General features: G+C 37.9%; 1 protein-coding gene across 2 annotated transcripts in view; it reads left to right on the top strand.

Annotated features, from left to right (window-relative positions):
• kdm4b (lysine (K)-specific demethylase 4B) overlaps nucleotides 1-15,014 on the top strand; it is a 550,987-nt gene that overhangs the window by 513,395 nt on the left and 22,578 nt on the right. For both annotated transcript variants that reach the window (XM_072244640.1, XM_072244641.1), the window contains 2 exons: nucleotides 5,856-6,041; nucleotides 12,458-12,625. In XM_072244640.1, coding sequence (XP_072100741.1) covers nucleotides 5,856-6,041; nucleotides 12,458-12,625 — 354 coding nt within the window. The remainder of the gene's footprint in view (nucleotides 1-5,855; nucleotides 6,042-12,457; nucleotides 12,626-15,014) is intronic.

The following is a 15,014-nucleotide window of genomic DNA, read 5'->3' as shown; positions in this document are numbered from 1 at the left end:
ACGTCGACTGTACCTCTTCCTATAGATGCTGCCTGGTCTGCTGCGTTCCACCAGCATTTTATATACTTTATACTTTATTTTGTGTGTGATGCTTGAATTTCCAGCATCTGCAGATTTCCTCCTGTTTGAATATTGATCATGCTGATTTTAGTGTCTAATCCTGGATGATTTTATGCCAAGGATTTGTTAAACCAAGGTTGAGTTTGTTTGCAATCAGAACATTTAAAATCTGTCACTGAGGAGAGGTTTCATAGGGCCAGGAGCCAAGGTTAGTATATTCCCAGCACAAAATAATACTTATACAGGAAAGGTGAGGTAAAATGGGAAATTTCTGTTTTGCTGATTCTGATTGAGACTGTCCCCAGTTCCTTAGAAATGTTGAAATCCGAGATTATTCATTGGTAGCATTGATATCACATTGGTTGTAATGAGTATGAATGATCTTTCAATTTTTCTGTAACCTCAGATGAAAGAAAAGCATTACTTCAGAGTGTGATTCTTCTTCCTGAAGCCAGGTCTCAGATGCTTATCGTAAAAATAAATACAATGGGGTGGAATGAGAGTCATTTGTCCCTTCTATCCAAAAAGAGCCAATTGGTTATGTACTTTCTCAAGTATATTCACACACTAATCATTCATTCAATCATTAAAATTTCTGATGATAATTGCTTTTTCTTCTTCCTAATATCCTAGATTATTTTGATATTGATTTCTGGATTTATCTTTTCTGTATTTCATCAAAGTCATCTGGAAGTTGAATTGTCCAGATTCTTAATAACTTCTCATCGCCATCTCAGTAAACCAAACCTGCAGTTTCTCCCTTCTTTACTTTTTAATTATCTCTGGCAGTAACCCAAGCTTAGCCTAGAAGAGTCTAAGTTCACATTAAATGTTTGTATTAATATTAATATTCTGCTGAAGGTCTTGGGAATGTAAGCAAAACTGGAAACCTGAAAGAGAAATAAATTTCCAGAAGGCACAGTAGTGTAGGCAGCATCTGTGAGCAGAGAATTAAATTTTACTAGTTCAGGTCAGTAACCTTTTTTCATATCCTCTTGAAGGTTCACTGCCCTGAGAACAGTTTCTCTTTCACAGATGCTGCCTGACTTCCCAGTACTTTCAGGATTTCATGAAAGTTAGAATTAGTTATAACACTAAAGATGAAATGCACTGCTGGAATAGATATTTAGTGAATGAGATATTAAATGAAATCTGAAATAAAAGTAGAAAATCTAAGTATATCTGTGAAGGGAACAGTGGTTCAAAGTTCAAAGTAATTTTATTATCAAAGTACATATATGTCACCATTTGCTACCATGAGATTCATTTTCTTGTGGGCGTTCACCATAAATACAAAGAAACACAGTAGAATCAATGAAAATCTGCACATAAGATAAGGAGGGGAGGAGAAGATGGCGCGATGCAACGCGCACGGCTGCTCCGAAATATCGTATTTGTTAAGTAGGGGCTGTGCACAATCCTGATTTGATGGAGACAGATATGAGAAGCACGGAGGAACATCTGGAGAAACTTCTGAAATGCCTGCTTCGCTGCCGCTGCTACTGTGTGATCAAGAATCTCCGGAGGGGAAGGCCCCAAATCCTCAGCTTTGCCTATTGCCTGTTGCCAGGTCTGGGGTTGAAGTGCTCAGCAGAGATGGTGCTCAGTGTCGGAGGTCTGGTCGGAGGCTCGAAGTTTTCGGACAGACTCGAGTCGGCTGTGGTCGGGTGCTTCCAGGGTGCTGCATCGGCAAGTTTGCAGCACTGGAAGCTCATGGCAGGGAGAGTTTTTCTTCCTTCTACTGTCTGCGTGAGATGATGGGACTTTCGAGAGGCTTTGAGACTTTTTTTACTGTGCCCATGGTCTGTTCTTTATCAAATTACAGTATTGCTTTGCACTCTAAATGTGCAAAGCAATACCGTAATCGTTACGTGGTTTTTGTCAGGTTTTTTTAGTCTTGGTTTGTCTTGTGTTTCTGTGATATCTTTCTGGAGGAACATTGTATCATTTCTTAATGCATGCATTACTAAATGACAATAAAAGAGGACTGCGTGTCCTCATAATCTAATCTAAGATGGACAAATGCCCAATGTGCAAAAGACAACTATGCAAATATGAAAAGAAAAAAAACAAAAAAAAATTATAATAATAAATAAATAAGCAATAATTAATGAAAACAAGAGATGAAGAAACTTTCATAATGAGCCCGATAAGTTGTGGGAACAGTTCAGTGTTGGGTTGAGTGAAATTATCCACTCTGTTCAAGAGCTTGATGGTTGAGGAGTAATAACTGTTCCTAAACATGGAGGTGTGGGTCCTGAGGCTTCTGTACCTCCTTCTTGATGGCAGCAGAGAGAAGAGAGCATGGCCTGGATGGTGGAGGTCCTTGATGACGGATGATGCTGTCTTGCGACTGTACTCCTCAGTGGTGGGGCAGGCTTTATTCGTGATAGACTGGGTTGTATCCACTACCTTTTATAGGTTTTTCTGTTCGAAGGCATTGGTGTTTCCATACCAAGCCGTGATGCAACCAGTCAATATAGTTTCCACTGCACGTTTATAGAAGTTTGTCAAAGTTTTGGATGACATGCCAATTGTACGCAAGCTTCTAAGGTTTCAGAGATGAGGAACGCTGTTCTCCCCTGAACACACAAGATTTCAAGATGACTGGTTGGAAGTATTTGTTGATGGCAGCACACTGGCAAGAATTGCAGGCAATGTCCATTGAAATTAAAGGCTGGTGTGATGGAAGGTGAAATAAATTCTTTTTCTCTTTCCCTTTCCTGCTTTTATATTATCAAGACCTTGAGGAGATTAGCATCCAATCAAACTGTAGTACAAAAACTAATCAGCCCACTGTATTGAATAAAATGAAAGTGAGTCTTAATAGTAATTTTTAATTTGTTTCTCATGCGGAACTTACATTTATTTTCTGAGTTATAATCCCATAAAGCTCTGGAAGAACAGAAATAAAATCATTTGTGTTTTGAGAAATAATACTTTAATGTACTTATTGATGTCTATGTACCTGCTTTGCAGTTTTGCTTGGTATTCCAAAACATGACATGTTCCGATGCAATCGTCCCACATCCTCATTTTGTTTCTTGTTTTTCAATATGTAAAAGATAATTTGTTAATATCAGTGCGGTGTATTCATATACTTTGCGGCCTCCATTTAATCCCAGTATAATCTGAGAATGAAAGATTATTTCAGTGACAAATAATATGTGGATAGATATCCAAATCTTTCAACACCTTGAGAAAGTATCAGCTCCTTCAGCTTTGAACTTAATGGCTGGTTCCATGATGACCACAACCTTGATCTCTGCACTTTCAGCGCTTTAGTTTTGGCAAGTGGATGAGAGAGTAGAAATCTACAGATGAATTTAAAAGACAAATAAATTCATTTTTATCTGGTCCCTTTTTACAGTTCCATCTTATTCCAAAGAGCTTTAGCATCAAATAAGCAGTTTTGAATGACAGTCACTCATGTAATTTAAGAAATGGAGCAGTTAATTTATGTACAGCAGGCATCAACAACAGTCAAATAATAATGTTGGGATAATTTGTTTCTGTGATGTTAATTGAAATTTTTAAATGGTTTAGAGATCAGGGTAGTCTCCCTTTGCTGTTCTTTACATTGATATCATCAGATCTTTCCTGACTGTAACCCATATTAACTCATAGTTTATCACATAGCTTTGACAGTGCAACAAACGTTATACTGCACAGAAGTGCCAGCCTAGATTAGAGGGCTAGCGATAGAGTTTTTAATCTATCTGAAGGAAGAGAAGCACTAGAGTTCTGAAAAGTTCCAAACAGTAGGCATCCCTTGGATGTTGCATTCAGAAATATGTTTCAAGATGAAGCTCAGTTCAAAATTGGAAGAATGCAATCTTTAAGAATCCATTAGGCCTTCATTTGTATTAGTTAAAAAAACATTAAACCTTATTTTGAAAATGATTTATTAGTTAGAAAGCCCAAGATATTCAGCTGTGGAGCATGGCCCTTGTTGATTTGAAGAGGAAGATGGTGATGTCATTTTGGTCAGAATACAGGTGTTCACCGCTTTTCGAACATTTGCTTTACGAAACCTCACTGTTATGAAAGACCTACATTAGTACCCTGTTTTTGCTTTCAGAAGATGTTTTTACTGTTACGAAGAAAGGCAGCGTGCGATAAAAAATCAGCGCGCGATAAAAGGCGGCGCACGCCCCGAGCAGCTGCTCTCCCCTGGATTCGGAACGGCATTGCTTTAACACGTTGCATTGAGCAGCCGTTAGTAAGATGAGTTCTAAGGTGTCGGAAAAGCCTGAAAGAGTAAGGGTGTTACACTTAGTGTAAAACTAGACATAATTAAGCGTTTCGATCGTGGTGAACGAAGCAAGGACAAAGTGAGCTTGGCTTGTGGAAGTTGACAAAGATGATATTGAAGAGGTTTTGGCATCCCATGACCAAGAACTGATAGATGAAGAGCTGGTGCAATTGGAAGAGGAAAGGATAACAATCGAAACCAAATGCAACCGAATGCAGGAAGTGAAGCAACTGCGTGAGATTTTCGCTGCAATGATGAAGTACGACTTTAATTTTGAAAGGGTACGTAGGTTTAGGGGATATTTGCAGGATGGTTTGAATGCTTACAAACAACTGTATGATAAAAAAAATGCGCGAGGCTCAGCAGTCAAGCAAGCCTTCCACCTCGACCTTCGACATCGAGGCGGGCAGTCAAAGGAGAAGATGAGCTGCCTGCCCTGATCGACGATGAAATGACACCCCCGTGTCCCACCACCCCAACACCCAGGCCCCAGACAGATACTGTACCGATTTGTGAAGAACGCAGCGGTAGCCGGGAGGCATACAGCACATCTTTAAGAAAAAAGCTGAAATAAACATGCTAATTAATTAGGTGCCGCCTAGCACGTAATTGTCGGTCCAGATCAGAGGCGATGGGGGCCACTGCACCACCCAGCCTGCGATGACTCAGTCTAACACACTATCATCAGTGTGCTCGGCGCTGTTTTCCCAATTCCGGTAAGTGATACTACACTGTACATACATTATTTCTACTTTATATAGGCTGTGTATTTTTACGTGTTATTTGGTAGATTTGTCAGCTTCATAGTTCAAAGGTTACTGGACAGCGCGTTTATGCCAACAGCGCTTGCGTGAGATCTTCTGCCAAGAGCGCTTGCGTGAGATTTTCGCTACGGAGATCTGTGCCGGCAATCGTAGAGAAGTATTTCTACTTTATATAGGCTGTGTATTTATCATATGATTCCTGCTTTTACTATATGTTACTGTTATTTTAGGTTTTATGTGTTATTTGGCATGATTTGGTAGGTTATTTTTGGGTCTGCGAACGCTCACAAAATTTTTCCATATAAATAAATGGTAATTGCTTCTTCGCTTGACAACATTTCAGCTTACGAACCGTTTCATAGGAATGCTCTACCTTCGGATGGCGGGGGAAACCTGTATATGTGAATGGCCACAATTAGATTGGTTTGATAATAATTAAAGTGCAATTTAAAAAGCAGAATTTCACAAACAATAAAGATAATGCTGAGGTATTTTTCATTCCTAACACTAATTTTGGGATTGATCACATTTTTGACCATTGACAGATGAACTCTTTGAACACGTATCGTTTGGATTTATTGTAAAAGCAGTAAAGAGCCTGACTGGTGGGAACTTGCTTGATTTAAATTCACTTCACATTTACATATACCCCCTATGGATGTATTCTGCTTCACCTCATGTAATTTCAACATCAGCTATAAAATATCAAACTGCCTGCAAACTAGTGAAAGTCAGAAGATATTTATTCATGTATTCTACTTTTTTTGTTTCATCAGAAATGTGTGTACTGCAGGAAAAAAGTGAAGAGCAGCGCGGGAGCCTGTATCCAGTGTTCATACGAGCATTGCTCCACATCTTTTCATGTGACGTGTGCACATGCTGCAGGGGTTGTAATGGAACCAGATGACTGGCCCTATGTTGTATCCATTATCTGCTTTAAGCACAAAGCGAACAGTCAGAATGTAAGTGACCATATCAGTTATGTTGGTCTTTCAATGATAACTTTCAACATGTTTTACCACATTGATTAATAGCGATCATGCTAAAATTACTTCAAACTGTACCTCCTAAATTGAACAAATAATTGTGATTATTGGAAATTGGAACTGCAGATACAAAAAAATTTGAAATTAAAAACAAGAAAATGCCGGAAACAGTCGGAAGATCAGGCAGTATTGGTGGGAAAAAGAGAGTATTTCAGGTGTGAGAGCCTTCATTAGAAGTGAGAGAGAAAACAATGTAATTTTTAAATTGCAGGTGGAGATGAGTAGAACAAAGGGACTCTTTCTGATAGGGTGAGACTTAATGAGTTAATGTGGTTCCAAACTGCTACTTTCCCTGCTCTCTCTGCTGCTGAAAACTATTTTAGATTATCTGTCTCACTTCTGATGGTGAAATATTAGTTATTTCTTTTTCCATAGATGGTACCTAACTTGCTAATGTTTCCAGCATTTTCTCCTTTTATAGTTTCCTACTGAAAATGTAGAAGATCATTGTAATTTGTATTTGCTTGGATTAATCTGGAAGTATTGGATATTGTGGAGCAGTATGTAATTCACTGATCGCCCTTGCCTTAATCAGCCTAATCATGTCCGGTCCTGACAATTGATTATCTTTTAATGCGTTCTAGATTTATAATTCTGAATTCAGAAAGCACAGAATGACAGATTAATCTCAATAGCTTAACTCCATAGGAGACTATTTGTTGCCCATTTGTTATTTCTGCTTAACATATTTTTGTGACCATTACAAATGTGAGGAGCACATTAATTTTAGTCAGTCATGCTTGGAAGGGTTATTTTGAAGAAGACGGTGTGTGTTGGAGAAGTAAGAATGCCTGGATTATCATGTCAAATCAGCAATGCAGGTGAATAGACAGAATGAAAGGTTTGGGAATTTAAAATGAATGATGTCTGATATCACAGGACGAAAATTATAGGTTTATTCCAGCTCACACTGTAAAATCAGAATATGGAAGTTGTTAGATTCTTACTTCAAGTGCAGAAGTGTTCAGGGTTCTGTACATATTACACATCAGTTTTAAAATAGAAGTTTTTGACTATATTCTTTTTTTGCACACTATTTCTTTCCACCAGTATCTTGTGGGTTTTGAGTTAATGTAATGGGTTAAGATCTAAGAATCACAACCATTTAGCCCCTCATTGAAAGTCTGTTACAAATATTTGAATTATCTTTTTTGTCCTCGCTTTCATTACTTTTGGAAGTGGATTCTTTGCATCTATACAGTCAGTTCCTCGTAATACTGAAACAAAATTCCAATGATTCCTTTATCTTCAACTTTTCAGGGAATACATAATTTGGTTTATCTCATCTCACCACTTAACCCTTGAAATACTGGTATATTTATGCTGCACTCTCTCCAAGGCCTATATTTTCTATGTAAGGTGTATTCTCTAAAACCACACTTTTCTCTCAGTGAGGCTTAACCAGCGCCTTGTACAGCTATAACATAATGTCTATTTGCTTGTTTTTTGATATAAGATCTTTATAAATCTTTCTGCACACTTTCCAATTTAACCATATCTCCAATAGCAGGCTGACACAGTACTCAAGTGTGACCTCACCAATTTTACAACTATGAGACCACAAGACATAGGAATCGAATTAGACTGTCTTATGAATTGAGTACCTATCAATCTTTACTTTAAATATATCCAGTGACTTGGACTTCATAGCCGTCTGTGGCAGTGAATTCTACAGAGTCACCACCCTCTGGCTAATAAAATTCCACTTCATCTCTAGTGAAAAAAGGTCAAAGGTTTATTTTAATGTCAAAGTATACATGTCCAATACAACTCTGATATGCGTTTTCTCCGGATAGCCATGAAATACAGAAATGCGTGAGAGTTATTGAAAGAAAATCATCAACATACCCCCTCCCCTGCATGAAAAAGAAAAAGAACTCGCAAACCTCAAACTCCTCCACTCCTGCTCTCATCCCAAACTCCAAACCCCCAACGCCGTCCCTCACAAAAAAAGTGACAATAACATCAAACCCCCAACCCAATGTAAAGTGCCGTCCAATAATCACATAATATCAAAAACATCTTCCCATAAGCATTCGAGGAGAGCGACTGCACAAATTCAGTCCTTCCATGAGGAGCGACTGCCACACAAAATCTGAACGCCACTGACCTGGCTACCAATCGCTGTCACCCCGTGGCCTCAATTGAGAGCGACCGCTTACCTCCTCTGCATTCATCTCGATGCTTCAATCTTCCTCGTCGCTGTAAAATGGAGTTATTCATGACCCGAGACTCCATTTCTGGCCTTCTCCACGAGGGAGCTCGTGTACTTGGTCCTCTCTGGGCATAGCAGGGCTCGATCCAATTCCAAACTGCACATTACAGGCTCCAACCGTTTCCATAACACAATCAAGACAAAAAGAACAAGCAGAAGTAATAGTGAAAAGTTTGGCTATCTGGAAGATGTTGCTCGAGGAATTGTTGTTCGCTTGCACCATCGTGACTGGAAGTCATTCGAGATAGAAGGGATGTCCTTAGACTCTCCCACTATTGGAAATGCCCTCTTTTATGCCCGCTCAATCTAGGCCTTTCAATATTTGGTGTATTGCAACTGCAACATGATGTCCTAAATCTGTGTTTAATGCTGTGACTGATTAATGCCAGCATGCAAAAATGCCCTTTTAGACTAGCCTGTGTACCTGTGATGCTGCTTTCAACTAATTATGCACTTGAACCATTACGTCCCTCTGTTATATTATACACCCTAGTGCCCTACCATTCATAATATAAGTCAGACGCAGGTTTGACTTTTCAAAATACATCACCTCACACTTAATCTGTATTGGAATCCATTTGTCACTTTGGCCCACTTCCCTAACTGATCAAGATTCCCCTCTAATCTACAATGAGCTTCTTCATTATCTCAAACACCTCCTAATTTTGTGTCTCTGCAAACTGTTTATACATTCATATTGAAATCATTTATATAAATGATAACAATGGTCCAACACCGATCCCTGCAGCACACCACTAGCCTCCACTAGTCACTGGTCTCCATACTGCGAAACAATCTTCAACGACCAACTTCTTCCACTCTGATCAATTTTGAATCTACCAAACTTACTCTCCAAGATCCATGGGACATTACTTTACAGACCGGCCTACCAAGCGCGAGCTTGTTGATGATTGACGACATCCACCCTCATCTACTATTTAGGTTACCTCAGAAAAAAAAACTCTAAAAGGTTCATTATGCACACAGCCATGCTGATTTCTAATCAAATTCTTACTATCCAATCATCCCTCAGAATTCCCTTCAATAGTTTCCTCACTACCGATGTACAGTGGCAAGCAAAAGTTTGGGCACCCTTGGTCAAAATTTCTGTTACTGTGAATAGCTGAGCAAGTAAAAGATGAACTGATTTCCAAAAGGCATAAAGTTAAAGATGACTCATTTCTTTAATATTTTAAGCAAGAGAACTTTTTCATTTCCATCTTTTACAGTTTCAAAATAACAAAAAAGGAAAAGGGCCCGAAGCAAAAGTTTGGGCACTCTGCATGGTAGTACTTAGTAACAATCCCTTTGGCAAGTATCACAGCTTGTAAATGCTTTTTGTAGCCAGCTAAGAGTCTTTCAGTTCTTGTTTGGGGGATTTTCACCCATTCTTCCTTGCAAAAAGCTTCTAGTTCTGTGAGATTCTTGGGCCGTCTTGCATGCACTGCTCTTTTGAGGTCTATCCACAGATTCTCGATGATGTTTAGGTCAGGGGACTGTGAGGGCCAAGGCAAAACCTTCAGCTTGTGCCTCTTGAGGTAGTCCATTGTGGATTTTGGGGTGTGTTTTGGATCATTATCCTGTTTTAGAAGCCATCCTCTTTTCATCTTCGGCTTTTTTACAGATGGTGTGATGTTTGTTTCCGGAATTTGCTGGTATTTAATTGAATTCATTCCTCCCTCTACCAGTAAATGTTCCCCATGCCACTGGCTGCAACACAAGCCCAAAGCATGATCGATCCACCCCCATGCTTAACAGTTGGAGAGTGGTTCTTTTCATGAAATTCTGCACCCTTTTTTCTCCAACCATACCTTTGCTCATTGTGGCCAAAAAGTTCTATTCAAAAGGTTCAAAAGAACATCTAAACAAGCCTGATGCAATTTAGAAACAAGTCCTGTGGATTGATGAAGTTAAAATAGAACTTTTAAAGAAAATATTAAAGAAATGTGTCATCTTTAACTTTATGCCTTTTGGAAATCAGTTCATATTTTACTCGCTAGCTATTCACAGTAACAGAAATTTTGACCGGGGTGCCCAAACTTTTGCATTCCACTGTAAGGCTGGCTGACCCACAGTTCCCTAGCTTGTCCTTGTTACCCTTTGCAAACAGTGGAGCAACATTCGCCAACTTCCCGTTTTTGGAAACTTTACCAGTGGCCAATGATGAAGCAACTATCTCCACAAAGGCCTCCACAATTCCTCTTCTAGCCTCCCATAAAGTCTGAAATTGCACTCAGTCAGGCCCTAGGAATTTGCCCACCTTAATGTCCTGAAAAGCTGCAAATACCTCCTCCATAGTATTTTGAATATCCTCCAAAACATCTCCATTTTTTCCCTTATTTCTAGAGCAACCATGAATTTTTCTTCAGTAAGCAATAGAGAAATATTTGTGAAATAAAATACCCACTATCTCCTGCAGCTGATGAAATAGGTGGCCATTCCAAACTCTAAGGGGACCCACTCTTTCTCTAGACTATTTTACTCTTAATATAGTGATAGAACCTCTTGAGAATTTCATTAACCTGATCTGCCAGGTCCATCTCATACCCTCACTTTGCCTTCCTGAGTTCTTCATCTTTTTATAGTCATTAAGGGATTTACTCGATCCCGCCTTCCTAAAAACTATGTATCCTTTTTTTCCTTAACTAAAGCCTCAGTATTTCTCATCGGCCAAGGTTCCCTAAACTTGCCAGGTTTACCTAACGGGAACATGCTCTGCTTAGACATTTGATATCACACTGTTAAAAGCCTCCCATTTGCCTTTCGTTCCTTTCCCTTCTAACAAATCTCTACTAAATCCTGTCTTAAGTTCCCCCAACATTTGCTGTGCTGTAGTTTAGGACCCTAATCTGTGGACCTATCCTATCTTGTCCTGTCACAATCTTAAAACTAATAGAATTATTAGTATTATTAAAAATTAATGTTACTTGACTATGATATTTTAATCATCTATGTACACAAGTTTTAAATGAGCCAGAAATTACTGCAGGTTACAGGCACAAAATCCCATTTAAAAAAATGATGTAAAGTATTCACCTGCAAAGTGCCACTTCACAGTTTGCTTTGGGGTGCGACAGTAAGGTTAATACATTGATATCTGGAAGTACAAAATTCAGAAATCATAAATTTGAGAGAGAATGATTAAACAGTGATGCTTAAGTGCAGGAAATGTTACAAAATAAGTAGATTGTATTGGATGAAAGATGAGGTTTTTTTTGGCCACAATTATGGACAATGGTGACCATCTAGGATACAAAGAGGTTTTTGTTGGTGGATGGGATACGTTTTGAAGATGTAATTCTTGTAGTCTAAGCACGAAAGACAGATATTTATGATTGTTTTCTGAAAAATCTAAACATAACAGCAGGCTGTAAGATTTCACAGTGACTGATGATTTCACACACCTCTTCTTTGACTAACCCATGAATGGTTGGTCAAACAGGTTGAGCCATTTCTTATGTAATCTGACCATGTAATTGTTTATCAGTTGCTTAAACAATCAGTTATCTAATTTGTGTGTATTGAATATAAATAATCTTAGACTGCTGAGTGCTGTGACACATGGGCACTTCATGAACGAATATCATCGCAGAGGCAGTACAGTGCAGCTAGGATCAAACTGTTGGTAGTGGGCAGGCTGGTTCTTAAAGCATAGATATTTAGTGCTATTAGCATATTTCTCATCCAGTGTTTTGTTCTACTTGAATTGTGTGGATCTGGAATCCTGGGGAGGTCACTAGGTTATAAATCGCAACACATAGATACCCCATGGGTTTTAACTTTAAATTCAGGGTGCTGCTGAGACACTGAATCAAATGTAGTTGGAAAAGTGTGAATACTCATGATTGTAAGGATTAATTAACAGGACTGGATGTTTTGGAGGTAAATGTGCAAAGTGGCCTTGGAGGGAAGAGAGAAAGGACTAGGGGACTGTATAACGGGGGAAGTTTAGAAGAAATCAATCCATTATAAATTTCTTGAAATGTCTTTTTAACATAATGATTCATCCACAGTCATGGAATAATGCTGCCTTAGAAAATTTAGATACGAGTGTTTGATGTAAATTCAGTTGTCTTCCTTTTTCTTTTCTCATTTCTTCCCCACCCTTAAACAATAGCAAAACCGAGATCTTCCATCTGTATCATTAGATCAGGTGGTCATTGCAAAAAACAGCAATGGACGCTTTTGCAGATGCAAAGTGATTGGAACTGCAGCACAGACTTTTTACGAAATCAACTTTGAAGATGGCTCATACAGTGACAACGTATATCCAGAAAGTATTGTTGTAAGTACAAACGTTTGTAGATACTCGTATATCTTTTAAACTGTTTTATTTATTTGTTCATTTAAGTTTCCACTGTATCCATATGCCAATGCTCGCATAGTCACATGGGTTTATTGTAGGGAGCACAAAGATTTTATCCTGCTGAAAGTGGTCTGTAAGGTGTCACAATATAGTAAAAGAAGTATATAGTATTTATTAAACATTTTTGATTACCAAAGATTTGTTTGTTTTATCGACTACACAAAAGCATTTGATAAAGTGCACAATAAGTTATTTGAAATATTACAGAAAAGTCTAGATCTAGATTCAAAAGACCTCTGCCTAATCAGAAAACTGAACTGGGAGCAAACTGCCGCTGTAAGAATAGATGGAGAAGTGAGTCAGTTTATGAAAATCAAGAGAGCAGTTAGACATGGGCGTGTTTTCTCCCCTGATTTATTTAATGTGTACAGTGAAACAACATTACAAAAAATAACAGACATCTTGGGAATCCAAGTTGGTGGTGAAAACATCAATAATTTCAGATATGCAGATGACATTGTGCTAATTGCAAGTACGGAGGAAGAACTACAAAACTTAATTGATGTAGTTGTTGAAGAAAGTGCAAAAATGGGTTTATCTATCAACTGCAAAAAGACAATGTATGGTGATATCTAAAAAGAAGGAGAATCCTATCTGCAGGCTGAGAATAAACAGGGAAGACATAAAACAAGTACAGAACTTTTGCTACTTAGGAAGCTGGGTGACATCAGATGGCAGGTGTGACATGGACATCAACAGAAGAATAGGGATGGCAAAAAAGACACCTTTACGAGAATGAAGAGTATACTGACCAATACTAAACTAGGCATGACAACCCGCCTCAGAGTACTGAAATTTTTTTCCCAATATTTTTATTGATATTATATAAATTACATGAATACAAATACAAATACAAGTAAATAATACGAATTATATTACATTTCAATCACAGTAATATGATCACAGTATCCCATATTCCAAAACAATCATGTATAAAAAAAGATTGAATTATGAAATGAAATAGAATAAAATAATTGTATTTAATTTAAAAAATATCTACCCCCACTATCAAAATGAGCTGGTTGGTTAAAAAAAGAAGAGAAAAGAAAAATACCTTACCATATGATATAATAATAATGGCTCAGATCCATATTTTAAAAGCAGTTCAAAGATTGGGAAAATAATTCAGAAAGGGTCCCCATAACATTAGAAAATCATGTTTAGAATCAGAAATCGAACAATGAATCTTCTCTAGATCAAGGCACAACATAACATCAGATAGCCATTGAACATGAGTGGGCGTAACGGCCTCCTTCGAGGTCGCCCTCCTGGCCATAAGAGACATAAAAGCCAATACCTGCAAATTAGATGGCTTCAATTGTGTTGCACTATCCTCAACAATACCAAACAAGGCAGTCAAACGATTGGGCTTAAAGCTGACATTGAAAAGTGCAGAGAAAGTTTGAAATACATCTTTCCAGAATTTTTCAAGGCCCGGACATGTCCAAGACAGATGAGTTAGTGTGCCCACTCCATTAGTATATCTATCACAGTAAAGGGAAATATCTGTGTAGAAACGGGAAAGCTTGTCTTTAGACATATCAACTCTATGTACCACTTTGAATTGTAATAAAGAATGACGAGCACATAATGATGAAGAACTAATCAATTTTAAAATAATCTTCCAGCTCTCATCAAATATGCAAATCTGTAAATCCTTTTCCCAGTCTCCTTTGATTTTATCTAAAGAGGCCATTTTCAGTCCCAACAGTAGACCATAAATGTAAGATATTGAACCGTTATTAAAGGGTTTCAGATTAAAAATTGTATCAGTTATATTCTTATCTGGACTTGCAGGCAATGTAAGCAATTGAGATCTTCAAAAATCTCTAACCTGTAAGTATCAAGAAAAGTGAGTGTTGGAAAGGTTAAATTTCGTTGAAAGTTGCACAAAAGAAGAGAGATTCCCTCCATCAAACAAATCCTGACATCGTTTAATACCCAATCTATCGCATTCTTTAAAAGATGAGTCAATTAAAGATGGTTTGAAAAACAATTAGAAAATATGGGACTTGAGAGGGAGAATCTCAATAAACCAAAATGTTTTCTAAACTGTAACCAAATCCTCAATATATGCTTAACCACCACATTATCAATTAGTTTATTTAAAGATAAAGTAAGTGAGGATCCAAGTAAAGCAATCATGGAAAATTTTATAACAGAGTTGACTTTCTAAGAAACCCATATAGGGCAATTCTCATGGTTAATGTAATATATCCAGAATGTAATATTATGTATATTAACTGCCCAATTATATAACCTAAATGGGAAAGGCAAATCCTCCGTTCTGTTTGGTTTTTTGAAGGTG

The sequence above is a fragment of the Mobula birostris genome, chromosome 26 (assembly GCF_030028105.1).
Source record: "Mobula birostris isolate sMobBir1 chromosome 26, sMobBir1.hap1, whole genome shotgun sequence".
NCBI classification, from domain to species: Eukaryota; Metazoa; Chordata; class Chondrichthyes; order Myliobatiformes; family Myliobatidae; genus Mobula; species Mobula birostris.
Note: the sequence above shows the minus strand (reverse complement) of the source record. Positions and strands in the feature narration are given on the sequence as shown.